The sequence below is a fragment of the Eretmochelys imbricata genome, chromosome 3 (genome assembly GCF_965152235.1).
Source record: "Eretmochelys imbricata isolate rEreImb1 chromosome 3, rEreImb1.hap1, whole genome shotgun sequence".
Classification (NCBI taxonomy): Eukaryota; Metazoa; Chordata; order Testudines; family Cheloniidae; genus Eretmochelys; species Eretmochelys imbricata.
In genome coordinates, this window is record NC_135574.1 from 199240320 (window position 1) to 199266637 (window position 26318).

At 41.3% G+C, this 26318-nt stretch overlaps 3 protein-coding genes across 7 annotated transcripts in view; 2 read left to right on the plus strand and 1 right to left on the minus strand.

Annotated features, from left to right (window-relative positions):
- Positions 1-1777, plus strand: part of SEL1L2 (SEL1L2 adaptor subunit of SYVN1 ubiquitin ligase) — a 77190-nt gene extending 75413 nt beyond the window's left edge. The window contains exon 20 of the mRNA XM_077812044.1: positions 1563-1777. Coding sequence (XP_077668170.1) covers positions 1563-1676 — 114 coding nt within the window. The 3' untranslated portion in view covers positions 1677-1777. The remainder of the gene's footprint in view (positions 1-1562) is intronic.
- A 6517-nt stretch (positions 1778-8294) lies between these two features.
- Positions 8295-24558, minus strand: NDUFAF5 (NADH:ubiquinone oxidoreductase complex assembly factor 5). Of its 4 annotated transcripts, XR_013345773.1 has the most exons (12): positions 24271-24558; positions 22513-22553; positions 20792-20855; positions 18206-18253; positions 17985-18088; positions 17570-17609; positions 15166-15363; positions 13073-13133; positions 11974-12057; positions 11508-11590; positions 10065-11334; positions 8295-8517 (listed from the first exon to the last, which is right to left on the minus strand). XR_013345773.1 is itself a non-coding variant. In XM_077814066.1 (11 exons), the coding sequence occupies exons 1-11, from the start codon at positions 24487-24489 to the stop codon at positions 11248-11250; spliced, it is 1029 nt and encodes a 342-aa protein (XP_077670192.1). In that variant the 5' UTR covers positions 24490-24558; the 3' UTR covers positions 8295-11247. The 4 variants fall into 4 exon arrangements, 3 of the variants coding, with proteins under 3 accessions (XP_077670192.1, XP_077670194.1, XP_077670195.1); XM_077814066.1 differs by having other exon boundaries at positions 8295-11334; XM_077814068.1 differs by having other exon boundaries at positions 8295-11334; positions 24293-24366.
- A 139-nt stretch (positions 24559-24697) lies between these two features.
- Positions 24698-26318, plus strand: part of ESF1 (ESF1 nucleolar pre-rRNA processing protein) — a 71690-nt gene continuing 70069 nt past the window's right edge. For both annotated transcript variants that reach the window (XM_077814070.1, XM_077814071.1), the window contains exons 1-2: positions 24698-24827; positions 26151-26211. The gene's annotated coding sequence lies outside the window, so the exon portion shown is untranslated. The remainder of the gene's footprint in view (positions 24828-26150; positions 26212-26318) is intronic.

Here is a 26318-nt window from a genome sequence, read left to right on the forward strand (position 1 = left end):
CTTCCAGATCCTGGGTATATTACATAATAAGTCCTGTTTCAGTAAAAATAGGCCCACCATAAGACTTGTCATACAAATTGCACGATCTATTCTCTCCCCATCCTCATACCGAAATTTCCATTTGTACAAATGCAGAACACCCTACAAAAGCAAAACCCATAATTGTAGTTGTAAATTAAAGTGCATGTGACTTGAAGCCCCTCAAATCTGTAGTTTGACTTCAAGTCTGCCAAGTTTAGTGGCAATGTGGTGCCCTTATGGTGAAAAGCATCAGCTCATCAGGACCTGGGAGCACATTATGCTCATCTGAAGGGAGGAGTCCTTGCTTATTCTTAAGCAATCTCCTCCCAAAAACCCAGGAGTAGCATAGTGCTGATGAGATCCAGGGGACTAGTCCAGTCATCTTTTGCCAGGACACGGATTTAAGCTGTAATAAACCTTTCCACAATGGATTCCTTCACATCCCTCCATACCTTGATTAGCTATTAACTAGAAAACCCAGCTGCTTGTCCCTCCACTTCACACAGTGAAAGGAAGTACTTCTGCTCACCTATTCTGAAACAACTCCACCAAATCCTATCAGAATCTGAGGTTTGGGAATACAACCTATAATCCCAATTTCGCTAGGAATAGCATTGGTTCCTTCATGCAATACTGGTAGTTTGAAGCTGTTCCTATACTGCCTCCCAATCTGTTGGGCATTTCCACACAGTAAGCAAGCTGGGTGCTGCCTTGGAGACATGCAGGACTTGTGCACCCCTTACAGATGCCCTATACACAAAGCAAAAAAAACAGGTAAACTCAGAATGTCTGTTTTATAGAATTGTGGGTTCAAAAAAGAATTAGATAAGTTCATGGAGGATAAGTCCATTAATGGCTATTAGCCAAGATGATCTGGGATGCAACCCCATACTCTAGGTGTCCTAAGCCTCTAAGGGTATGTCTACACTGCAATTAGATACCCCCAACTGGCCTGTGCCAGTCGACTCAGGCTCACAGGGCTTGGGCTAAGGGACTGTTTAACTGTGGTGTAGATGTTCTGGCTCAGGCTGCAGCCCGAGCTCTGGGATCCTTCCACCTCGCAGGGTTCTAGACCCTGAGCTCCAGCCCAAGCCTGGGCATTTACACTGCAATTAAACAGCCCTGCAGCCCAAGTCAGATGGCATGGACCAGCGGCAGCTTTTTAATTGTAGTGTAGATATACCCGAACTGCCAGAAGCTGGGAGCAGATAACAGGCGATGCATCATGCGTAAATTGCCCTGTTCTGTTCATTCCCTCTGAAGCACCTGGCATTGGCCACTCTTGGAAGACAGGATAGTGGGCTAGATGGACCATTGATCTGATCCAGTATGGCCATTACGTTCTTATTATAGGCTTTATTCTTCTGTGCTTACCATATTATACAACTCTCCCTGATTTAAGTTTACCAATCCTAGCATTGTCTAAAACTTCATTAAAAAGAGCATAATGCTTTCATTTTACACTTTTTAAAAATAGCTTCTATTTTGCATGTAAAAAAGTATTCTCTGTGTTGCTGAGCTCTTCCTTTCTGTCCTAGCAGTTTACTTCAAGTTGGAAAATGTCAAAACTGGACACCGTGCTGCGACCACATTGGGATCTGTTTGCACTGGTAGTCATAGTTATTTTGCTTGTACTACTGATAAGAAATAGGTAGAACTGGGAAAATGTTAACATGAAAATCTTTTGGTAGTTTCCTTTATATTCTAAATAAAAATTCTATTACTCATTTTTCTAACATCTCTTTCTAATACTTATGGAACAAAGTGAAAATACGTGTAGCTCTAGGGAAAGTTAGTAACATTACAGAAAATTAGGTTCTTAATTTAAAATGGATAATTTGCTTACAGAAACTAAAGCCTGTCAGTACAGAAAAATCTTTCATTTGCCCGCTGATGGACACATACACAGCAGATAACCAGCTATCCCAATTCTCAGGAGTATGCTGTGCAGAAAAAATCCCTTATTTCATAAGTTACTTAAATATTGTTTACCTGCTTATTTTAAAGAATTATAGTAAAAGATCAGCTCAGTGTGCCAACATACAAAAGGAAAGCAGAAAGAATTAACAAAAAGCTGCCAGTTGGAAGCTAGACAGCCCCAACAGGTTTTAATTACTCTGAATGGGTTCACATGTTCACATTTCAACAGACCAAATATGCCATTAATCCATTGTCAGTCACTGAAATAGTTTCTCTGCAGTTTGTTACCAGATTATTGCTCTAATTAAGTAGGCATGACATTCACTAGAGTTTCTACTAGCTAACAGAGAGCCTGGTCCTGCATTCATTGTTAGTGGCAACATATTCCTGGACACCAATGGTGGAAGATCAGACCTCTAGCATGACACTGAAGAAAATCATTTTTCTAGAGGAGAAGACTTCTGTATGTGTGATCATTTTGTATCTGTCCTGAACATACATCACTTGTTTTGTCAAGCCACCAGTTCCTTTTCTCTTGAGGCCTCAATAAACAAGCATGATATTTATCTCCTATTTAATGCTACTAGTAGCTCCTGATTTGTGATCTAACTTCTGTCAGTTCCTCTTTGTAACTTCTGCCCCTCTTAGGAGTAGTAGTTAATATGTGCAGGAAATAATAAAAGGCCAAATTATTGCGTTCATACTCATCCAATTAGTCACACTGATTTCAACTAAACCATGTCAGTGATTAAGTGCCCCTGAGGATGAATAAAGGATCCCCAATCTGGCTCCAAAGGACTTGTATCTTGGAAAAATAGAAGATAAAATGTTTGTTAAATGAGTGAGACCAATTTTAAAACTTTTACATTTTTTAAAATAACAGTGCACATATACACAAATGTAACAAGAAGATATTCCCAATATTAGCAAACACTCTAATATATTGGCAAGAACAGCAATATCAAAAATGAACTAACATAAAAGTGGAAGGTTTTTTTAATTAGACCATGAACTTGCACTGAACCAAGCAGTGCAGACAATACAATCAACAGGATTTTTGATTGTGTGCACAAGTTTCACTTACTTAACTGACCAGGGGAACAAGAATCTCTTTACAATATAGTGGTGAGAGCACATCTACAAAGAAAAACAAATTGGATGGCATTCAGAGAAACATCAAGTGATTAATGGCCTACAGACACTGATTTACTGCATGAGTTACAATTAGAAAAAAAATGCTTAAACATCAATAACCCCCAGAAGTTCTAAAATGACTAGTAATTTTGCATGCTGAGCTCAACATGCCTTAAGGGGCCTGATTTTCAAAAACTGAGCACCTGCCCCATGGAAAAAAGCAGTTATTTTTAAAGATATCAAATTGGGCAGTCAAATTGAGGCCTCCTAGCAGTACTAGTCACTTGTGGAAAGTTGTCCTAACAAAGATTTTCAAACACATGAAATTCTTAAGCACTAAGGAAATTGTAAGGGTGTTAGAATTTAGGGTAATTGAACAAAGTTAAGAGAGGGAAAAGTCTAGACTATACATCAGAATTTTTATTTAGTCAGAGCCTTCTTGATTGTTGGACTGGTCAAAAATATTCAATAGCATAAGAAAATGAACTGAATACCAAATAGATCTTTTCCTTCTCAAATGGAAAGGAAAGAAAAAGGGCAGAGAGCAAGGGGCATCCTGATAGATAGCAATGAATTGCAACTGGATTAACCAGTTCAAATTCAAGTGTACCCTAATTCTCTAATGACATGAAATGTACCTGATAAGTGTCATGCAAAGTGTCAAAGAAAAGCTCATGGTTCACTTACCACATAATGTAGGTGCAAGCAATTGATGGAAAGTTATGGACGTAAACTAAAATTATTGTTAAGATGCGTGTGTCAGCCAGACAGGAATTACCGCACTGTGAGAATGGAATGTGGTTTCCCCACCGAGGAGTTATTTCCAAAGTACTTTGAAAGACAATGACAGGTTTCAGAGTAACAGCCGTGTTAGTCTGTATTTGCAAAAAGAAAAGGAGTACTCGTGGCACCTTAGAGATTAACTATTTGAGCATAAGCTTTCGTGAGCTACAGCTCACTTCATCGGATGCATACTGTGGAAAATACAGAAGACGTTTTTATACACACAAACCATGAAAAAATGGGTGATTATCACTACAAAAGGTTTTCTCTCCCCCCACCCCACTCTCCTGCTGGTAATAGCTTATGTAAAGTGATCACTCTCCTTACAATGTGTATGATAATCAATGTGGGCCATTTCCAGCACAAATCCAGGTTTTCTCAACCCCCACACCCCTCCCAAAAAACCCACTCTCCTGTTGGTAATAGCTTATCTAAAGTGATCACTCTCCTTACAATGTGTATGATAATCAAGGTGGGCCATTTCCAGCACAGATCCAGGGTTTAACAAGAACATCTGAGAAAGGGGGAGGGGGGAGGAAAAATCAAGGGGAAATAGGTTACCTTGCATAATGACTTAGCCACTCCCAGTCTCTATTCAAGCCTAAGTTAATTGTATCCAATTTGCAAATGAATTCCAATTCAGCAGTCTCTCGCTGGAGTCTGGATTTGAAGTTTTTCTGTTGTAATATCGCAACTTTCATGTCTGTAATCGCGTGACCAGAGAGATTGAAGTGTTCTCCGACTGGTTTATGAATGTTATAATTCTTGACATCTGATTTGTGTCCATTTATTCTTTTACGTAGAGACTGTCCAGTTTGACCAATGTACATGGCAGAGGGGCATTGCTGGCACATGATGGCATATATCACATTGGTGGATGTGCAGGTGAACGAGCCTCTGATAATGTGGCTGTTGTGATTAGGCCCTGTGATGGTGTCCCCTGAATAGATATGTGGGCACAGTTGGTAACGGGCTTTGTTGCAAGGATAGGTTCCTGGGTTAGTGGTTCTATTGTGTGGTGTGTGGTTGCTGGTGAGTGTTCGCTTCAGGTTGCGGGGCTGTCTGTAGGCAAGGACTGGCCTGTCTCCCAAGATTTGTGAGAGTGTTGGGTCATCCTTCAAGATAGGTTGTAGATCCTTGATAATCCATTAGAAGGGTTTTAGTTGGGGGCTGAAGGTGACAGCTAGTGGCGTTCTGTTATTTTCTTTGTTAGGCCTGTCCTGTAGTAGGTGACTTCTGGGAACTCTTCTGGCTCTATCAATCTGTTTCTTCACTTCCGCAGGTGGGTATTGTAGTTGTAAGAATGCTTGTTAGAGATCTTGTAGGTGTTTGTCTCTGTCTGAGGGGTTGGAGCAAATGCAGTTGTATCGCAGAGCTTGGCTGTAGACAATGGATCGTGTGGTGTGGTCAGGGTGAAAGCTGGAGGCATGTAGGTAGGAATAGCGGTCAGTAGGTTTCCAGTATAGGGTGGTGTTTATGTGACCATTGTTTATTAGCACTGTAGTGTCCAGGAAGTGGATCTCTTGTGTGGACTGGACCAGGCTGAGGTTGATGGTGGGATGGAAATTGTTGAAATCATGGTGGAATTCCTCAAGGGCTTCTTTTCCATGGGTCCAGATGATGAAGATGTCATCAACATAGCGCAAGTAGAGTAGGGGCGTTAGGGGACGAGAGCTGAGGAAGCGTTGTTCTAAGTCAGCCCTAAAAATGTTGGCATACTGTGGGGCCATGCGGGTACCCATAGCAGTGCCGCTGATTTGAAGGTATACATTGTCCCCAAATGTAAAATAGTTATGGGTAAGGACAAAGTCAAAGTTCAGCCATCAGGTTAGCCGTGACATTATCGGGGATAGTGTTCTCGATGGCTTGTAGTCCATCTTTGTATGGAATGTTGGTGTAGAGGGCTTCTACATCCATAGTAGCCAGGATGGTGTTATCAGGAAGATCACCGATGGATTGTAGTTTCCTCAGGAAGTCAGTGGTATCTCGAAGGTAGCTGGGAGTCCTGGTAGCGTAGGGCCTGAGGAGGGAGTCTACATAGCCAGACAATCCTGCTGTCAGAGTGCCAATGCCTGAGATGATGGGGCGCCCAGGATTTCCAGGTTTATGGATCTTGGGTTGTAGACAGAATATCCCAGGTCGGGGTTCCAGGGGTGTGTCTGTGCGGATTTGATCTTGTGCTTTTTCAGGGAGTTTCTTGAGCAAATGCTGTAGTTTCTTTTGGTAACTCTCAGTGGGATCAGAGGGTAATGGCTTGTAGAAAGTGGTGTTGGAGAGCTGCCGAGCAGCCTCTTGTTCATATTCCGACCTATTCATGATGACAACAGCACTCCTTTGTCAGACTTTTTGATTATGATGTCAGAGTTGTTTCTGAGGCGGTGGACAGCATTGTGTTCTGCACGGCTGAGGTTGTGGGGCAAGTGATGCTGCTTTTCCACAATTTCAGCCCGTGCACGTCGGCGGAAGCACTCTATGTAGAAGTCCAGTCTGCTGTCTCGCCCTTCAGGAGGAGTCCACCTAGAATCCTTCTTTTTGTAGTGTTGGTAGGGAGGTCTCTGTGGATTAGTATGTTGTTCAGAGGTGTGTTGGAAATATTCCTTGAGTCAGACGTCGAAAATAGGATTCTAGGTCACCACAGAACTGTATCATGTTCGTGGGAGTGGAGGGGCAGAAGGAGAGGACCTGAGATAGGACAGCTGCTTCTGCCGGGCTAAGAATATAGTTGGATAGGTTAACAATATTGCTGGGTGGGTTGAGGGAACCATTGCTGTGGCCCCTTGTGGCATGTAGTAGTTTAGAAAGTTTAGTGTCCTTTTTCTTTTGTAGAGAAGCAAAGTGTGTGTTGTAAATGGCTTGTCTAGTTTTAGTAAAGTCCAGCCATGAGGAAGTTTGTGTGGAAGGTTGCTTTTTTATGAGAGTATCCATTTTTGAGAGCTCATACATTGTAAGGAGAGTGATCACTTTAGATAAGCTATTACCAACAGGAGAGTGGGTTTTTTGGGAGGGGTGTGTGGGGGGGAGAAAACCTGGATTTGTGCTGGAAATGGCCCACCTTCATTATCATATACATTGTAAGGAGAGTGATCACTTTACATAAGCTATTACCAGCAGGAGAGAGAAAACCTTTTGTAGTGATAATCACCCATTTTTTCATGGTTTGTCTGTATAAAAACGTCTTCTGTATTTTCCACAGTATTCATCCGATGAAGTGAGCTGTAGCTCACGAAAGCTTATGCTCAAATAAACTGGTTAGTCTCTAAGGTGCCACAAGTACTCCTTTTCTTTTTGAAATACAATGAGAATGTATTTGCATACTGTGTGAACAGACCCATCAAGCTAACAAGGGAGAGAGACAAACCTCACACTATCACAGCCAGGGAGAAGATTGACAATCATATGTCTAATTTTTATTCAATTGTACTGAAGGAGTCAAGAACTAAAAAATTTGCATTTTAGCAGACAACTACTCCAGCAGGGAAGAAGTAGCATGCCACTTCCTTCAAAACAGTCTGCATTGTTGCCTACCTCACAAGCTACGAACACATTTTTATCTGGAGGTATCCTTCAGAAGAAATCCATTTCAAAGGGTCATTGGACTATAAAATAGAGGGGCCAAGAAACCCCTAGTTATCTTTCACCTCAGAAGATGAAGGTACCAGCCTTTTGACTTTGGAGGATAGACGCTGAATCAGGAGTTTGGTCAGCTATCTTGATGGAAATGTGATGAGGATTTTACCTTGAACCAAGTCTCGCTTGTTAAGGTTAGTTACCAGAATACACTTTATCTTTATTTCTCTTGCAACCATTTCTGAGTTTAATCCTTATACTTGTACTCACATAATCGCTCTCTTTATAATTAAATAAACTTTTTTATTTTTAATCGAAACCAATCCAGTACTATGTTTGAACTGGTTGGTAGCCCTAGTTAAAGCAACCAACTGTTGAATATTGACTTTTTGAAGGAAAAAAGACCCTTGACAGTCCTTTGATAGTTCCAGGACAGGGCTGAACATTTCAGAACACATGTTTTTGGGGAAATTGGGGGCTGGGGTGTGTGTGGAATCCCTTACCAGTTGTTAACCAAGTCTGGTGGAGACTAGTGGAAGTCTGTGCTATTGCAGGCAGGCTCCAGGATCCAAACTGTTGGCCCAGGGCTGCTCAATATGTAGACATAGTGCATGCTTGTTGTTGACTGTGCGCATTCCAGGCAGAGAGCTATAGTAGCAATGCATTGTGAGGCACTCTGGCTTATAGGGTAAGAGGTGACAGTCTTCACTAGTCTGGATTGCACCCCAGACTCTGACAGTTTCCCAAGGGCTTGACCTTGTATTTCCTGTACACCATGAACTCCCCCAACTTTAAAAGTGAATTCCGGATGCACAAGGAATGTGAGGTCATATGCTTAAGTTAAATTAAGTATTGTTTATTAAGTTTTTAAATATACAAGGAAACAGCAGGACCAATCTCCTGCCAACCAACTCGCAAGGATCCTGTGCAGCACCTACTTACTCTTCCCTACACCTGTAGCTCCCAGCCTACTCCCAAGTTAGGTGCTCTATCTGTATTCTCTCGTCCATGCATTAGGGAGGGAAACAAATCTGCAGTTTCTCTGTCCAGCAATGCCCATTTTTCCTATTACCAGTGGCACATTCTTCTTCTCTGCAAAGGAAAGAGAGAGGAAGTTTCTAACATTTCAGTTCTCTCTTACCCAAGTGCTGATTTAGTGGTAGAGGAACCAGGCACAGCAGCAGCTCTCCTAATTAACATTTCCACACAACATTACTCTTGATTCTCGCTAGTCCCTTCACACCTAACCAGTCATAACCAGTAGTCGCAGTGCTTGAGAAGAAACTCAAAAGCAAAAATTTAGAAAAAATAAATATACAGTACATGCAATTAATGAAAAATCTACATTTGGGAAAACATGTGTTCCTTTCAGTCTGAGCGCATTGTTAATTAGAAGACAAAGAGAAACCCAAGACTTTAGAAAATAGGATGGTTTTTCAATTCTATTTGAAGGTTTCTTTATATGCAGGGTAGACAAACAGTTATGACTTCATTACTTAGATTATGTTGTACCATTCTGTCAAACTCCACCTACGGGATTATTTTATTACAACAGGCACAATGGAACAGGGTACGTCTACAATAATAACTTAAGTCAACCCATATTAGGAGCAATTACTGCAGTGGTGCATGTCCACACTACCCTCCTGGGGAGGTGCAAGTCCTCACCAAGAGTGCTTCGGCTGACCTAAAAGCAGCATGGGGGAACTGAGAGCCCCATCTCTCAGCTCCGTTGGCAGCTCTCTGCCAGGAGCCCAGCTGCCCACAGGCTCCCGGGGCTTCTCGCCTCTCTGTTCCCTGCCAGATGGTGGTGGAGGGATGCCACCTAAGGCTTCTTGTCCCTGGGGAGTGGGGTCCAGCTGTCCCGGCTTTTCAGCCTCCCGCTCCCCACTTCCCTGAAGCTGTGACATTGATGAGAGCGCTAACAGCCACTATAAGTAACACAATGTTTACACAGACACTGTGTCACCCTAACTACAGCGACATAAATCCCTATGTCTCCCGTGGAGGTGCTTATTATGTCATAGTAGGGGACTTACATGGGCAGGACAAGGCTGTAATGTAGACACTGACAGAATTAGGTCGACGTAAGCTGCCTTACAACAACCTAACTGTGTAGCGTAGAACAGGACTGAGTTAAGGCAGTGCTGACAGCACAATGTCCAACTTTTGCAATGCAGTCTAAGGCTGAGAAACTAAATATAAAAAGCCTGAAATTAGATCAGCCACACTGTGTAAAAATATTTGGGATTACTGCTAATCCTGTTCACATGTACTATCCTGTACCTGTAATATAGCAAAGATGTTGCTGTAAAAAATGCAATGAAATAGAAAATGCCGGTGCACTTTAGCATTTGTTGTCAGATTACTTTGGTTTGTTATTGTTTCTTGCAATATGACCAGAAAGGACAAAATCCAGCTTTGTGTTATCAGGAAGAAACAAGGATTTTATTACCTATAAAAAGCACCTAGTTCATGCTCTTTGTCTTCCATTTTCTATTACCAGAAAGCCTATTTGGTGCTATTCAGAAACCTGAGAAAGATCTTTATGCTTTTTGACAAGTGGCTACCACGTATGCAGAATTTAATCAGATTCCTTGGCGGTCAAATACTACCCAGAAAAATGCTTATTAACTCACAAACAAGATGTTCCTCCTTCCTGATGTCAGTGATATTACTCAGCCAAGGAGAGAGAAGTTTCTATCTATGAGAGAGAGAAACACAAGAGACTTCTTGTCTTCCAGCCCTCACTTTAGGATTCATATCATGAAACTAGACCCGCCACAAAACTAATTTAGTGTTGGTGAATACTTATTCCACTGTTACTAACTAAAGAGCGAGTGTACTCCACTCACGGACTAGTATGTTTTCTACATAGGTTCCACCACATTGACTAACAGAATGTTGCATAAGCTCCCTAGGCTGAATAACCCTGTTGTCAGGCTACCACCTTGGTACTGTCCTTGCCCTTGATGTGATGTTTGGGGTATCTTGAACATTACTGTAGGTGATGTATCTTTCCCTCATCTTTTCTTTAAAGCACTAGAATGCAAGTCAGTATGGAGACAAAGAGCATTGCCATGCCTCATTGATGTAGTGTTGCTCAAATAATTAAGTAAAGAATTAGGCTCCAATGATTGCATTTCCTGGGTCCTTTCACTCAATGCACACCATGGATGACTGTTGCTAGAAAATAATGATTCACAGAAACTGTTTAGTTGTACATACTTTGAAGAAAGATACTTAGCTGAGCTCTTCAGCAAGGTATTTTCTCTCACAAGTATGGTTTCCTTCACTTCTCTTTACATGCAGGTCAAACACTTGATGGCCAAGTGTTTTTACTCATATTTTGAGGCCCCCAAAGGAAAAAAAAAAACAGATCTTCAGACTACTTACATATTAAATTGGATCTGTGTATTTGCAGATGTTTTTTCCCTATTAGTTCAGTTGAAATTCCTGTTCACTGCCCCAGGCAGATGCTCTTTAATATCATATCATTACTCCCAGAGTACATAAATACTAACAAAAAGTTACCCCCTTTGGAGCAATCTTTAGCACCGAAATGGTGCAGACAGACATTACATCTGCAAACGATCAGTTACCAAAAAAGAAGTTTCAACCGTCTATTAATCTTCCTATAGAAATTTTAATGGATACTATGTTGTTCTCTTACTAATATGCACTGAACAAAATATAAACTGAGTCCTGTAACCACTTTATTAGCTCTTCAAAGTGACATAACAGGAGAAATCTGACAACTGTAGAATATCTGCAATGCAAAGTTCCATAAAAGATCCAGTACAACAGTAGCCATTGGATGAACTACTTTTTCTCTCCTGAAATAAATTCATTTATTTTTGCCAGATCGCCAAATGACACTGTTGCAGAACCTCTCCGGGCAGGTCTTGCCTGAAAAACAAACAAGCAAACAAACAAAGGACTCATCTTTATGTTCAAAACAAATCACACCAGCCTTTAAAAAAAGCCCCTTAGTTGCTTAGAATAAAAAAAAAGGGGCTATCTTATGAAATATGGGAGTTACTGACATTCAAGCATAAAGCAATTGATAGGCTTCGTGTTACCTGTGACTCTTGGAATTTCCAGCCTATCATGTAATAAATCTGAAATGTAGCAGGTACTGAACCATCATTACTTCCATACATTTCTATTAAAAAGAGAAATGGGTTTATATACATTGAAGAATTAAGTATGAAATATTGAATCTGACAATGGTTTTTGCTGAAAGCAACTATACATTTTTGAAAGCTATTTTTACTGTGAGGAAAGGGAGACCCTTAAAATTCTGATTGTAATAAGGGACAGAAGACAAGATGAGATCCCAACCATACAAAATGTGAATCTATTTCAAATCTACTGTAATTACTATTAAAAAGTTATTACAAAAATAAATGGTACTTTCGTGTTAAAAAACAGAAAAGACACGTGTCTTAGATAAGAAAGGTCAAAGAAAAAAAGTAACATGGAAAAAAGATATGTTCATAGAACCAATGAAGGCTAAAAAGATAGCTATTAAATGTGTACTTTTACCTTGATATATTGCCGCAGCTGCCAACATGGTTTCTCTGTGTAGGATAGGTTTCCTATTCCAAGAACAGTTACTCTCTCCCATACCTAAAAATATGTTTCAGCTTTAAAAAAAGAAGATACAGCATACACCATGAGTTTGAAATTTCATGTGTAAATCACACGTTTATATTAAGTCAATACAGAGGGAGAATCCTCCAAGTTTTACCATAGAACGGTACAGCATACAGAGATTTGATTGAAGGGAACATCGACTTTACATTGCAAAAATGCAAAAGCCTTGCACAGCTTGTATTACAATTTATGGTTTATAAAGTTAGCCATTTCACTATATTATCTTCCAGAAGATTTATTCTGCTAAGTATTGGTCTTGATGTTTTTAAATAAGCAAGTTAGTTTGCTTATTTCCAGAATTTGAATACTGATGCTTAAGCCTACCCCCTCCATTATTATTTATAGATTTTTAAAAAAAGGATACTAAACCAACGTATAAAATGACTATATAGAGCAGGGGTGGGCAAACTTTTTGGCCTGAGGGCCACATCGGGGTGCAAAACTGTATGGAGGGCCAGGTAGGGAAGGCTGTGCCCCCCAAACAGCCTATTTTATTTTTGAATGCAGTTTTTTTGGTACATAATTCTACATTTGAACGTTTAACTTTCATGATAAAGAGATAGCACTACAATACTTGTATTAGGTGAACTGAAAAATGACTTGTTTTTTTACAGTGCAAATATTTGTAATCAATAAATATAAAGTGAGCACTGTACACTGTTGTCTGTGTCATAATTGAAATCAATATATTTGAAAATGTGGAAAACATACAATGTATTTAAATACATTGTATTCTATTACTGTTTAATCGCTTGACAGCCCTAATTAATATGTAAATTCAGACATGCCAAGCCTAGAATGAATAATTCTTCCTAGTCAAGAACTTCACAATTCTCATATAATAGGAGAACTTTTCTGCAAAGGTTTAGCTGGAGTTAAGAAACAGGCACAACCTCTAGCCTCTCCAAATCCTACCACACCTTGCTGTATTTAGCCAATCAAGATTTTGAACAGTAACCTACATGCTATTTCTGAAAAATGTACTTGCCTTGCAAATCTTCCATGACCTCAAACATCCCTGGATAGTTGACTTGAATTTCATCAGTATCCTAAAAAATGTTTAATTCAAGTGTATAAGTAACTAAAGCAAAACAAGAGATTGCTCTATGAAAAGAAAATAACAATTTGCAAAAATATACAACTTGTTTTACTACTTCTCTCCTGTTAATGCAATATAATTACACTTTAAGAAAAACACTACACATGGATAGCCATGTCTACATTCCTACAGAAATATATTTAGTAACTCAAGTTGAATCACCAAATTCAGATTAAAGTGCCATTATAAGCAAAAGGAAGAGAAAAATAGCAATTGACTGTTAGTGTCTTACATTTTTACTAGTAGGGTTGAAGTTCTCAAAAAAATTGTGTGGACCAGAAGCTAACCAAGCCAAGCCCTGCTGAACTTCTAGGTGCAAAAGCACCACCTCAGCTGATATCAGTAAATTATAACGGTGCTGGGATCAGAGGAAGGCTAAAGTAGCCAGGTGTCAAAACTACAGGATTTTATATAAACAAGTTGAATTGTAAATAGAAATAAAGAGGTAAGCAATTCAGTGCTGCCAAATTCTGAAGCAGCTGATGCTGTGATCTTCAAGGGAAGCAATGGATTATTGCCCCTTGTAATGCACAATCAGGAGATGGATGACAGAAGGGAGTTTCATATCCTAAAGGAAACACTGCAATCTCTTACCTATTGATTTTAAAACAGTATAAGCCACTCTACTACCCAAGATAGAGAGTATCCAGAACTACTCTGACACTTCAAACCCTTTTGCAAGAGGTATACACAGTCCCCCAAATGGAGATGTCCGTCTCCATAAACTACAAGAGTTATTTTACACTGCCCAAGTAAAAGACCACCTTCTGCAAGTCCACTTCCATGTACGAGGTTTTAAACATCTGTGAAAGTACATGCATATAATATTCCAATCTCTATGTACTCAAAAGTTTAAACATTTTGAATATAATTTCTTTTGTGGTCCATATTCCTAATATAAGTGTGTAACAGTCCTGTCATGAACAGCAACAGATCTAACACGTTTATTGTTCTTCAATGCATTACTAAATTAACATTATAGCAAGGTTCAATACAAGTTCAATCAAGATACTTTTCATACAGAACACACAGTACTTAATTACAACACATCTACATTACTAAGAAAAATGAGCAATTGACTTAAACACCAGAACTGTGGGTTCCCACATCTCTGAATAATCAGACCACTTAGTTAGGCACCTATGTCCATATTTAAACACCTCAAACATGTAAATTGAAAATATTTACCTCAATTAATGTTAAAGAAAGAAAAGGTTTAGTTCGTTGTAAAGCTCAAGGCATGTAGTAAACAGTTTAGCAACGATTATGAGGCAGCTTTAGGAGTCTGGGCACAATTGTAGTTTTGTGACTGACTATCAACTAGGCCATATCTAGTATGCCTAGTAAATGCACTCATTTAATTAATATGCTTATATGTATTTCTTTAGTTTCATAAAAACATTAAGATGTTTTGGACAGTTAATTTCAAGGTGAGATTACAAGTTCATGTGGTTTGTCATTCACCAACTTCAGTTTTTTATTTGCACCTATCACTGTAGTAACAAGTTTTCACCTAATACCACCTTATGACATGTATTACTGCTAGTCTCGGCACCTATTGGATCTATGGAGCTAGAAATATAAAGAGGGAAAATCACTATCACCTTAGCTATGACATCCATCTCTGATTTAGTCAAGTCAGACTTCCTTGTTAGCAAAATTAAGAGCCGACCACTTATGCTTAAGACAGAACCAATTCATCTTCTCCACTGCAATTTCCTAAAGCTTTGAAACCATGAACACAGATCAACAGTACATTTCTCTATTAGTTTCCATGACGATAACCTGCCTTTGCTAAAGGATCATGCTGTCTCTCCCATGGAGATATGCCATGCCCAGGTTATTTGCTCTATTCCCTCCCTTTTGAAAGGCTAATACGAACAAACCAACATCATTTATCCTAGAACCCAGGGAGTTTAGTATTACTCATTGGCACCACCGTTAATTTTCCAAACTATTCCACTCCTTATATTGATAATTACCACAGTCAACGTGTTAAAGCCAGCTCTTCCCAGCAGATGTCCTAAGTCAGTGACATCAACGAAGGGAGATATATGTGGCGAGAATCCTCCTTCTCTTTCCAGTTCTGCTAGCTGCAAAGAGCAGCGAAGTTCATACAGAGTTTCTCCTCCAAACATGGCACCAATAAATACTCCATCTGGCTTAAGGACTTGATGAATCTATAATACAGAAAATCTGCTTAATATTAAAGGTCTGCTAATGTTACTATTTGGTACAAAGTTCTTAAAAGTTTTCTTTTTGCCTCTACAGAAAGGATGAAGCAGTAAGGTCGCTGAAACAACTGAGTATTTCCTCCCCTTACTTTCCAGCACTCAAAGAATTAGGGTTAAAGAAACAGGAGGCTTAAAGTTGGATGTTTTATTTCTGTTGGAGGTTCCACTTTTAGTTCATTTTATACAGGAAATATTAAAATACTTGGTAAGACTAGATAAAATAAATGAAAGTGTTTGTTGTAATCAATTCAATCTGCTGTCTTGACTCAGCAGTAATCCGCATCTGTAAGATACCTTAGTCAAATTTATCACACACTATACCAAACATTCATTCAACACAATTTGTTTTTAAATTGCTGCAATAGCAAAATGCAACTGAGTGAAATTTAATATCCGATTATGATTCAGGGCCCAGTCCAACTCCCATTGATTTTGAAAAGGCAAGGCATGTGTACTTTTAACTGACCATTTTCAAGCAAATTATCTGATTCTGTATGCCGAAACATAAGTAATTGTGTACAAAAGATGGATCTCAAGCGTGTGCCTGGATTTCTGAGAAGAGTATCGGTTTCTATTAACATAAGGAGGTCCTGCCAAAGTTTTTAGTAGCATGACAGGCTATAAAATCTTCCATATTGAACCAAAGTCATCATTTTGCATTTGTGCCCCAGAGCAATTCCCAAGGAAACCAAGTACTACCAAATCACATTAAATTCAAAACATGCCTATGGATAGGCAAGACTATTTTATCTGCATGGAAAATTCTTAACGGACACAAGAACATCTGCAGCTATTTACTTGTGAACAGAAAATACAGTAGGACAGGTTATGTATGTTTGCTATACTGTCCCCAGAGGTGTATTGTATATAGTTTTAATTTTAAGAGTTTAGGACAGAGAAGTAGAATTCTCTTACTTTCCTAAAGTGACTTTTATTCTTGTGAATGAGTGACAAGTGGAGGAATTTGTGATAACAGTCTGTTCTTAGACCATGTCGTAGTATAACCATCTCTGATCCAGAGAAACCCCTAGGTTGAAAGAATATTTTAACACTCGAACTCTTGAGCCCCTCTTGTGAGAGTGCCAACAAGCTTCGTAAGTATTTTGCTAAGCATAGAAAACTGTTCACTATGAATGGACAAATAAAATAAGTAAGGTAACAAACAGATAATCAGACTTATCAGATAGTAACAACTTTCAGTCACCACATGCCTCACATGAATTCCAACTAATGTCATCAAGGTAAAAAGGCTCTTGACTGATACCTATTCCTTGAATGATCCAGTTTAAACAAATGATTAAACAAATGATAATTTATATAAAATACGCAAGTGATCTGACTTACAAAGTAATGTACGATGCAAGATAGTTGGGGAATTAGTAGTATTTAATCAGGTTATCAGCCAAGATGTGTTATTCTATGCTAATGTTGAGACATTTGATCAGCTAGTCAGCAGACACCACCATTCAGTAACTAGCATCAAGTATATGTGGGATAAGTTTAAGAAGTTAGCTGCAAATCCATTACTTTAAGCCATTGGTCCAAAAATTACATAGTAGGAAGTGAGTCAAAGCACAAGCAGCTTTTAACTGAAGAAAATTCCTTTGTATCTAGCTGCAATTTGAAAGAGATTCTGATGTAAGAAATGCTTCTGCATGGAAAATTGTTGCAATCTAAGAAAGTTAAATATAACATAATATGTTTTATCAACTGCTTTGAGACTGGAATGTGTGTACAAGTTATGTTATATGTTTCGTTATCACTCAGAAAGACGTGTTCCACGGATTAATCCGAATGACAATCTTAGCAAGGTATCAATATGGAAACATCAATTCACAGCTATTAATTTTGTCATCACATGTATTTAAACCCTTATCAATACAAAACATGTGAAGAGTGGTGTCATTTCTTTTCTAGTTAATGTCTCATAGTAGCAGAATTTGAGTCCTCTTAATGAGGGACAACAACAAAATGGGTGGACAGTATTAAAATCATATTTAATCAGACTTCTAGGGATATGACCAAAAATATTTCAACGCAAGCTGTCCACACATATCTTAGAAATAAGCAAAAGAGGAAGGAAGTACACATGAGAAGTAACTGCAAACCAAAATTTGTTCTGATTACCAGTAACAGCAACAGATTTTCTTACCTCTCTAAAAGCTCTAGGAAGGTCATTCACCCAATGCAAACTAAAATACAAAGTGTACATTTTATTAAGATTTAAGTGGTGAATAAAATTTGAGTAAAGGCAAGTAATTGTCACAGCAAAAAACATTTCAGAAGCCAAAGCAAAGAACTATCATCGACTCTTCCCCAATAAAAGTTTTTAATGTAATTCTACAAGTTGTCAAATATCTGCACAACAAATTTGATAGTATTCTAAGAATGACTACACTCATATACAGTACTATCAAAGGTCTTTAAGACTAGAAAATGCTTGACTGTAGAAATACCATTCAAATGCCATTGCCTAGTTAAATCCTTTATCTTCTTTCCCAAGAACATCACTATCCCCTTATCCGATTTTACAAACATTAAACTTTAGTGAAATGATTAATACAAACCTTAAACTGCTAACAACAAGATCAAATGTGTCTTCTTTGAAGGGAAGGAATTCTTCATCAGCTACAACGCTGACAGTGGGGATTTCAGTTTCCATAGTATTTTTCTAAGTCAGGTTAGAATAAATAGATAGAATTTCAAACTGCATTTGATGCTATATTTCTTTTGTTTCTCAGTATTTTGGAATAAAAGCATGGCAGGCAGAAGTCAGACTGCTACTCACCAGAGCATTCTCTGCCATATCTACTTGAAAAAGTTTTTCAACCGTTTCCTGAAATAAGAAAAATCTGTCAAATATTTAGATTTATAAACCAACAGGAGGCAATCTCTCTGAACACTTTAGGTGTCTTATAAATATTTTAAATACAGTAAGTAAAAACAGACAACCTCAAAAATAAAAAAATCAACTATGCATTCTCCCCACATCTTCCCCTCCAACAATATTTGCTTTTTCAGCATCCCTCCTAATCAAGCCACACTGCCAAGCATGTGTTAAGGTCAACAGATTTGTGCTATTTCAGACTGGGGGAAGGGCATAATACAAATGTAAAAAGCGCTCACAGAGGAAGCCTTGCCAGAGCCCCCACCTCTTATTCAGAGATAGGTCCATCTTAAGATCTCATCCATGGCAGTATGGCATGGAGAAAAAGTCTCAGGTAGGAAGGTTTGATAGGTTAATACCAACACCTTCAACTTCACCCAAAAACCCACAGGAAACCAAGTGCAGATCATGGAGCACTGATTGATACACATTCAGGGCAAGAAACTTCATTTATCAAGGAGGTGGTGGGGGGTTCTGCACTAGCTTTAGTTTCTGAAGAGTGTTATGGTGTATCCCAATGTGTGCATCATATCAGTCTAGCCTTCAGATAACCAGGAGATGCATTATGATGAAAAAAGCCATTAAAAAAATTATAGTAAAGTACTGGAGAAAAAGTTAGTGTTGGGTGTCATGCTACTGTCAGCATAAAGAAAATCCAGGAAGTATAGTTTTGAAGTCATTACAGACTTCATTTACACTATGCACAGCTTTGATACTGTACACGGGTCTAGAATTTTTTACTTTAATCACTGTCTACTCCAGTCAAGGTTAGTTTAATCTGCTACTTCAGAATAAGATGAATTAGCCTTAAAGCTTCTCTTTATGCTGCTACAGACTAGACGCATGGATGTTCTGTATACTATCACCAACTGAACTTATCTACTAAAAAGCACAATGTTGCCTCTGAAGAGTTAGTAATTTAGGAAGACAAGGTAGGTGAGGTAATATCTTTTTTGAACCCATTTTTGTTGGTGAAAGGTGGAAGCTTTTAAGCTACTCAGAGCTCTTCTTCTGGTCTGGGCTCTAAGCATGTACCTTCCACCAACAGAATTTGGGTCAATAAAAGATATTACCTCACCTATCTTGTCTCTCATATCCTGGGACCAACTTGGCAACAACACTGCAAACAACTGTGTAAGACTGTATTTTAAAGTATTTCATAAAAGGCTGAAAGAAGAGACTACCAAAAAGAAATAGATCCCCAGTTTATCTTATGTGCTAAAATTTAATTATGGTCTTACTGGTTACTTTCCAGCAAGGAAGTCTAGATATGGGGGAGTGGATGATAGGACCTTTCATCTTAAGAACACCAGTTCAAGTCTGACCCAAGGTGCTATAAACTGTAAATTACCCTGATGATTCAGTGATCTGTGTGAAAGGAATCAGTGGACTCAGTTCCATTCATAATGGGAAGAACCACTATTGCAATTGGTATCTTTGTTGGAAGTTTTAACTGAGGTGACAAAAACTGAATTATCTAGTCTCCTGGGCAGTGATTGGGGGGATAGAAGGCACAGCATCAACCCCCGCCCCAAGGCCACCAGTAGGAGCTGGTCCGTCTCCCCTTCACGAGCCACAAACCCTGTAGGAACAGGCGGCCAGCATGAGTTCCCCACCGTCCTGCGGGTGGTGGGGCTTGGGCTTCAGCTCTGGGGTGGTAGGCAGCAGGATCCATCCCTTACCTGCAGGGTTTCGGGCTCTAGCTCTGGGCTCACCCCCCGGCACGTCTCCCCTGACACCCGCTGCCTCCTCCAGTCCCCAGCCTTGCAGCGGAACCCCAGGCTCCCATCCTGAGCTCATCACCCCTGACCCCCAATACCTCCCACAACCCTTGGGCCCCTTACCCACCTCCCCATTCAGGGCTTAATTTGTTCCCGTGCTTGCCAGGACTGAGTAACTCTGCTGTGGAAAGTGATAGTAACAATCCCAACTAGCTAGCAAATCTGCTGTGGAAAATATTAACAAATAGACAAACTTCATTTTTCACAGTAGAAGACTTACTAGATAGCAGGTCTTTAATAAAAAAAAAAAACAAACCACCAAAATAAGCAAAGCACCTTATCTGTTTAGGTCCAGTAAAGAATAGACACAATTGTACATTATTTTTAATGGTTGAGACAGCAAAAAAACCCCCCACAACCCTACATAAATAAATTACAATGATTTGGACATGTGTATGTGCATATTTATTTGTTTTTCCTAAAGTATTTTAGGAAAAATTATCAGAGCGGGCACCAGCAAGAGTTGGTGGCTACACTCTGAGGCCACCCAAAAATTTGTTGTGAGAACCCCTGGTCTAGTCTACATCTTTCATGGCAATACATTTTAGAGGTGGGGGGTATCACACCTCTAAACTGTGACTTAAGAATTAAGAAGCAACAAGTTACCCACAAGATATGGAAGAATCTTTAAGTTTGATTTGTGAACAGCACAGCATTACAAGAATGATTTGTACTATTTTTAGACACAAGCACAAACATACAGTACCTTGTTGAGATACTGAGCTATGTAGCCACTTCCACAACCAACATCCAAAGCAAGAGGGAACGTTCTAAGCAAAAGAATTTGTAAATTCCTTAGCATGCAAGTAAAACTACTATATTTCATAAATTTATGAAGTTTCAAATATCTTTTCTGACTAAATATGATTTCAATTAATGTCAATATAAACAGCTCAAAGTCATTTTTCCTTTGGTGTATGTTCCCTATATTTCCTTTAACGACACTTGATACATGTAACTTGAGGTCTATTTTCCCCCATTTATGACTTCACGTGTGTTTTCTTGCCACAATAATTCTAGAAAATAAAAATATGCAGCTTATTTATAGGTCTGGGGCAATACATCGACCATAAAAGGTATGTTAAGTCTTTAACTTTAATTCAAGTTTCTATAGAAAACACTGGCTTCCAAAATAAGTGAAAATTTGAAAAGGACAGTAAGGACCTCTCACACGATTTTAAAAATCCACTTTCTCACTTAACAGTAGCAAGCTTCTTCTACCAACGGTGAGAGTATAAGCCATAAACTTCTGCAGAATTAAAATTTATGAGCCAGTGTAAATACATGTAGTGCTGACTTCCTGAATTGGCAGACATATAGTTGCACTGCCTCTGCTGCTGCTGCTGCTCACAGCTTTGTGATACAGCAGCAAAGCACTATTTACAAGATGTTCAGTTTCACTGCTACTACAGTAGAATCTCAGCTTTACGAACACCTTGGGAATGGAGGCTGTTCGTAATTCTGAAATGTTTGTAACTCTGAACAAAACGTTATGGCTGTTCTTTCAAATGTTTACAACTGAACATTTACTTAATACGGCTTTGAAGTTTAACTATGCAGAAGAAAAATGCTGCTTTTAACATCTTAATTTAAATGAAACAAGCATAGAAACAGTTTTCTTGCCTTGTCAAATCTTTTTTTAAAAACTTTTCCTTTATTATTTTAGTAGTTTACGTTTAGCACAGTACTGTACTGCCCCACTCCCCCAAACTTTGCAGCAAGCTCCTCTTTTTCTCCTGCCATCTGAACAGGGATGAAAGGGTAATGACGGGGGAGAACTCCACATTCCGACATCTAATAGCCACAGACCAAAACAAAGGACTGGGCCCCCTATATAGCATTCAAAGACAGCACTCTAAAAGCGATCCCACCAATCTTCCCACTCCCACTTTGTGTGGGGGGCAGTGAGGAGGGCACACATGCAGCACGGGAAGACTAGGCCGATAACTAGGACATTGCCCCGGACCTTGCTCAGCTTCTGCTCAGCTTCTCTAATAACCTGTGGCCAAAGGGAGTCTCATAAGTTTGCCAGCTCTGATATTACGTAAATACTGAAATAAATACACCTGAGAGCTGAATTTTTACTAAAGGGATACTATAAATCTAAGAAGACATACAATTACTGTAACTGAAAGATGAGATATATATATATTTTTTACTCTGTATATTTGAGAGTATCTATCTATAGTCAGCTTCACTGTTTTTCCTGAATATTCAACTCCTTTCCTTTCCCCAAATATGGGCCTGACACAACACAGGAGTAGGGAAAAAATAAAATGTAAGAAAATGTGTTGATTGAACCACAAAAATTAGCAAGGGGACTCAAACAGATATAGTACTAGAATCTACTTTAACTCATGCCTTTAACTGGGTAGATTCCAGAGTCAAAAGATACTGGAGATCTCTCACTCAAGATATTTAACTTACCTGGCTATGTCAAACACCCGGTCTGCTACTCTGCCACCAACCTAGAGAATTGCAAGAGTAAGATACGAGCATTATAAATAAGAATTAACGTTCAGCTTCCCATCCCTGTTCTCCCTGAGTGTAGAAAGTTCTTTTTTTGTTAGCAGTGCAGGGTGGGGACAAAGGAGGAGGGGCTGTTAGAGGGTCAAATCACAGAATCCTGGGCCTGGTCTACACTAGAAAGTTGTCCCAGTTAAGCTCACTTTTTTTCAGCACAGCCTTGCATGCATCCACACTTAACTTTGTTACCTACCAGCAGAACCCTCCACCTCTTCTGGCATAGTTTTGCTCCTCTTCAGGAGCAAAGCCCCCTTCTTGTATAGTTCTATACAATTACAGTACCAACGCGGACATGCACAAACCTATACCAAAATAAGCAGTACACCTGCAATCCCACAACACAATATTCCCTTCAGGAGCAACCTGTCTGGTAGCACTTCCAGACTGTGCTGCTCAGGAGTCAAAGCTACCAGAAGTCTACCTCGCATTATGGCACTCCCACAGGAACAAGAATATCAGCAGCAACTTGGCAAAGGAGATAGCAAAACGCATTCTCCAGGCAGGAGTCTCAGTGCCTTGCAAAAGGGGAAGGGGAACAGAAGGTGAGGGAGAAGGAGTTTTAGAGTCACCTGCCTGACCTGTGTCTTTTATGAACTGTGTGCTTTACGTATCCGTGGACACTGCATCCTGAAGAGAAGGAACCCCACACTCCTGCCTCTCCCCTCAACCCCAGCCAGCAGACAAGGAAGAGGTTTCAGCATGAGCCAGAAAGGGGATAGCCAGGTGGAGTACAGCCAGGATCTGTTCAATACCCACCAGACCCTGAACACCTTACACTGACACCCTTTACCTCTGGAGGAGGGAGATGCATGTGATCATTGTACTCCACTGTATAAACCATAATGTAGGTGGATGCTACTAATCCTTGGCAAGTGTGTGTTCCATGTTCGCAAAAGCCTGAAAGAGCTGAAGTGGTATCTGCTTATATATCCTGTACAGCCGCAAACAGCATTTTCATTACTCCTTTCCCCATCCATCCATTTTTAGTTACACGCTCAGGCAAGTGGTCACACATTCTCTAGGCACCCAAAGTAACCAACTACTACCCCAGATTATAAACCCAAATCTAGCACCCCGCTTATCCTCATCTTCCCCACCCTCTCGAAAGAGGAGACAAGCGCAGGGGTGGACAAAGCGACTTGTTAAAAAAAACAAAACAAAAACCTTCCTATGGCACAGGCCCGAACAGCAGTCCAAGGCCACGCGGGTACCAAAGGAACGAGGCAGGATGGACAATAAGCGAGTTCACGCCGTCGACGTGGCGGAGGCTGCACGTACGCGTGATCCGCTATTTGCAGGACGCGGCGCCGTCCTGCTCGGCGCTGCGGAAGCCGTTTGGCCGGGGACAGACCCAACTTTTACCGGCACAGCTGCGAGTGCGGGGAAGACGCCGTGTCCCCCGCAGCAGGGGCGTCACCTCCTCCTTGCCCCGCCCCGCGGCAGGCCGGGGGGGGGGTGGCGGCGGGTCTCCCAAGGGAAGGGGGTCACGGTCCCACCGCCCCTCCCTAGCCGCAGAGACCGCCAGGGCGGGCGGGGCAGCTCCCCGCCCCTCTGTCCTCCGGAACCTGGGGGGGGGGGCGGCCGAGGGCCCGTCTCCTCTCTGCGCGGGGCGGGGCTGGGTCCCGCCGCGAGGAGCGGGAAGCGGGAGCCCGGCCTCACCTCCTCCCTCAGGTAATCGTACTTGGCGGGCTCGGGCTGCAGCGCCGCCCAGTTCTTCTGCTTCCGCTTCAGCTCTCGGTCGAAGGGGGTCCGGGCCCCGGAGCCTGGCGAGGCAGCGGCGGCTTCCCCGGACGCCACCCAGAAGCGACGGCACCAGCAGCCCGAGCTGGCCCCTCGGAGAAAGGAGCCGGGCTCCCTGAGAAGGGCGGCGGCCCTCATGAGCGGGTAGGGGAAGGGTACTCGCTCCCGCGGAGACAAGCGTCTGCCCGAGCCGGAGGCACTGCGCAGGCGCTGGACTCCCCCTGCCCCCTTCCGCGGCGGGCCTGACCGCGGCCAATAGGTCTGCCCCTCCCACGCACGAGCGTCACCTCCGGGAGAGCGTGAGCTGGAGAGAGCTGCGCATGCGTACAAGCTCGAGTGACACGAACTCCAGGGTCGTGTATTTGTGCTGTCCGAGTCTCTGTCGTGCACGGGCACTTTTAGCTGCTCTTAGGTGGCGCGCGCGCGCGCGAGACAGAGAGAGAGAGAGAGAGGTGGCGTTGGGCAAGCGGCAGCAGGTGAGTGAAGGGAGTAGAGCCGAGCTGTTGGTCGGGAGCGCGTGGCTCCTAGGGGATACGCTCCCCACCCCCGCCCCCGGTCGCGTGGCCCTGAGGAGACGCTGCGCCGAACCCGTGCGGCGAAGGCCCCGTGGTCAGCAGAGGGAGGCGGGGGCGTTGCCCGCCCGGCGCACGCCGCGAAGCTGAGGGCTAGGCCCGCGTGCGGGTAGCCGCCTGTGCGTGCTCCCGAGGCCCCGCGGGCGTGGCCTGGGCCAGGCTTGGGCAAGCGGTTCGTTTAAACACCCGCGGGAAGTGATCGAAGTCGTCGTCGTCCTCCCCCTTCCCCTTCCCCTCCCCCTCCCCCTCCCGGTCCCGGCTGCTGACAGGCTTCAGACGGGCCAGGCCGCTGGGTGAGAGCAGGGAGCCGGGACACGGGCTGCTGCCAGACTGAGAGTGAAGACCAGGTGGGCGAGGTAATATCTTCTCTTGGCCCAGCCTCTGCTGGGGGGAAGAGACCCGAAGAAGAGCTTTGCAGAGCTCCGCAGCTCCTCTCTCGCCAGCAGAAGTTGGTCCAATGGAAGATATTCCCACATCCACCTTGTGTCTCTAATACCCTGGGGCAAACACGGCGACGACAGCAGGGCAAATCGTAAGATTATCCAGCTGCTCAGCATTAGAGCTGAGCTTGTTCAGTGGTTCCAGACCTTTTAACGGTTTCCCGCATTGTGGGTGGGAAGCCGGGGCTGGTGGTGAACCACTGTGAGAACGGGTAGCTGCTGAAGCAGCTGGGGTACTTCTCTCAAATCTTCATTCATTTCTTAGGGAAGCATTTTGATGCCAAGTGTTCCTCAGTGTGATTTGGTTAATCGTTGTCATTCTCGCAGTCAGAGTGAGAGCTGTAAGGGGGGGGGGATTATATAGAAGGAAGCTGGTGAAAGAGAATAATTTTATAAATTTTTAATTCTAGGACGAGATCCTTACTGTGCTATATAGTACAGTTACTTCAGAGAGTGCCCTTATGCTACCTACACAACGTCTTGGTAAAGTCAGTTAAGCAGAATAGCAGTTATTTACTTCAATGTGCTTACTGTACACGAACAATATTTTCTTTTTAAAATGTGCGGATAAGGAATTTACTTCGCATATGTAAAAAAAGACTATAGCATTCTCACCTCTAAAAATAATAAATTCAAACCTAAACAATAAGAAAAAATTATTATTGCAAAAGCACAAAATTTGGCATGGTGACTTGAACAGACATAGAACCTGAAACTACTTTTAACTTTTATTATTATTATTTATTATTATTTTGAATTGAATTAATTTGAATTCTTTTTTAAATAGGAATTGTTTTCCTCTCATCCAGCCTTGCTTCATTCCTTCCTGACATCTAAAAAATATAGAGGTCAGTAAATATTGCGTGCTCTGTTACTTTTAATACAACATTTATATAACTTATTTCAGTAATATGCATTAAAATAAGATTTTATTTTGTTAACATTGATATTAAGC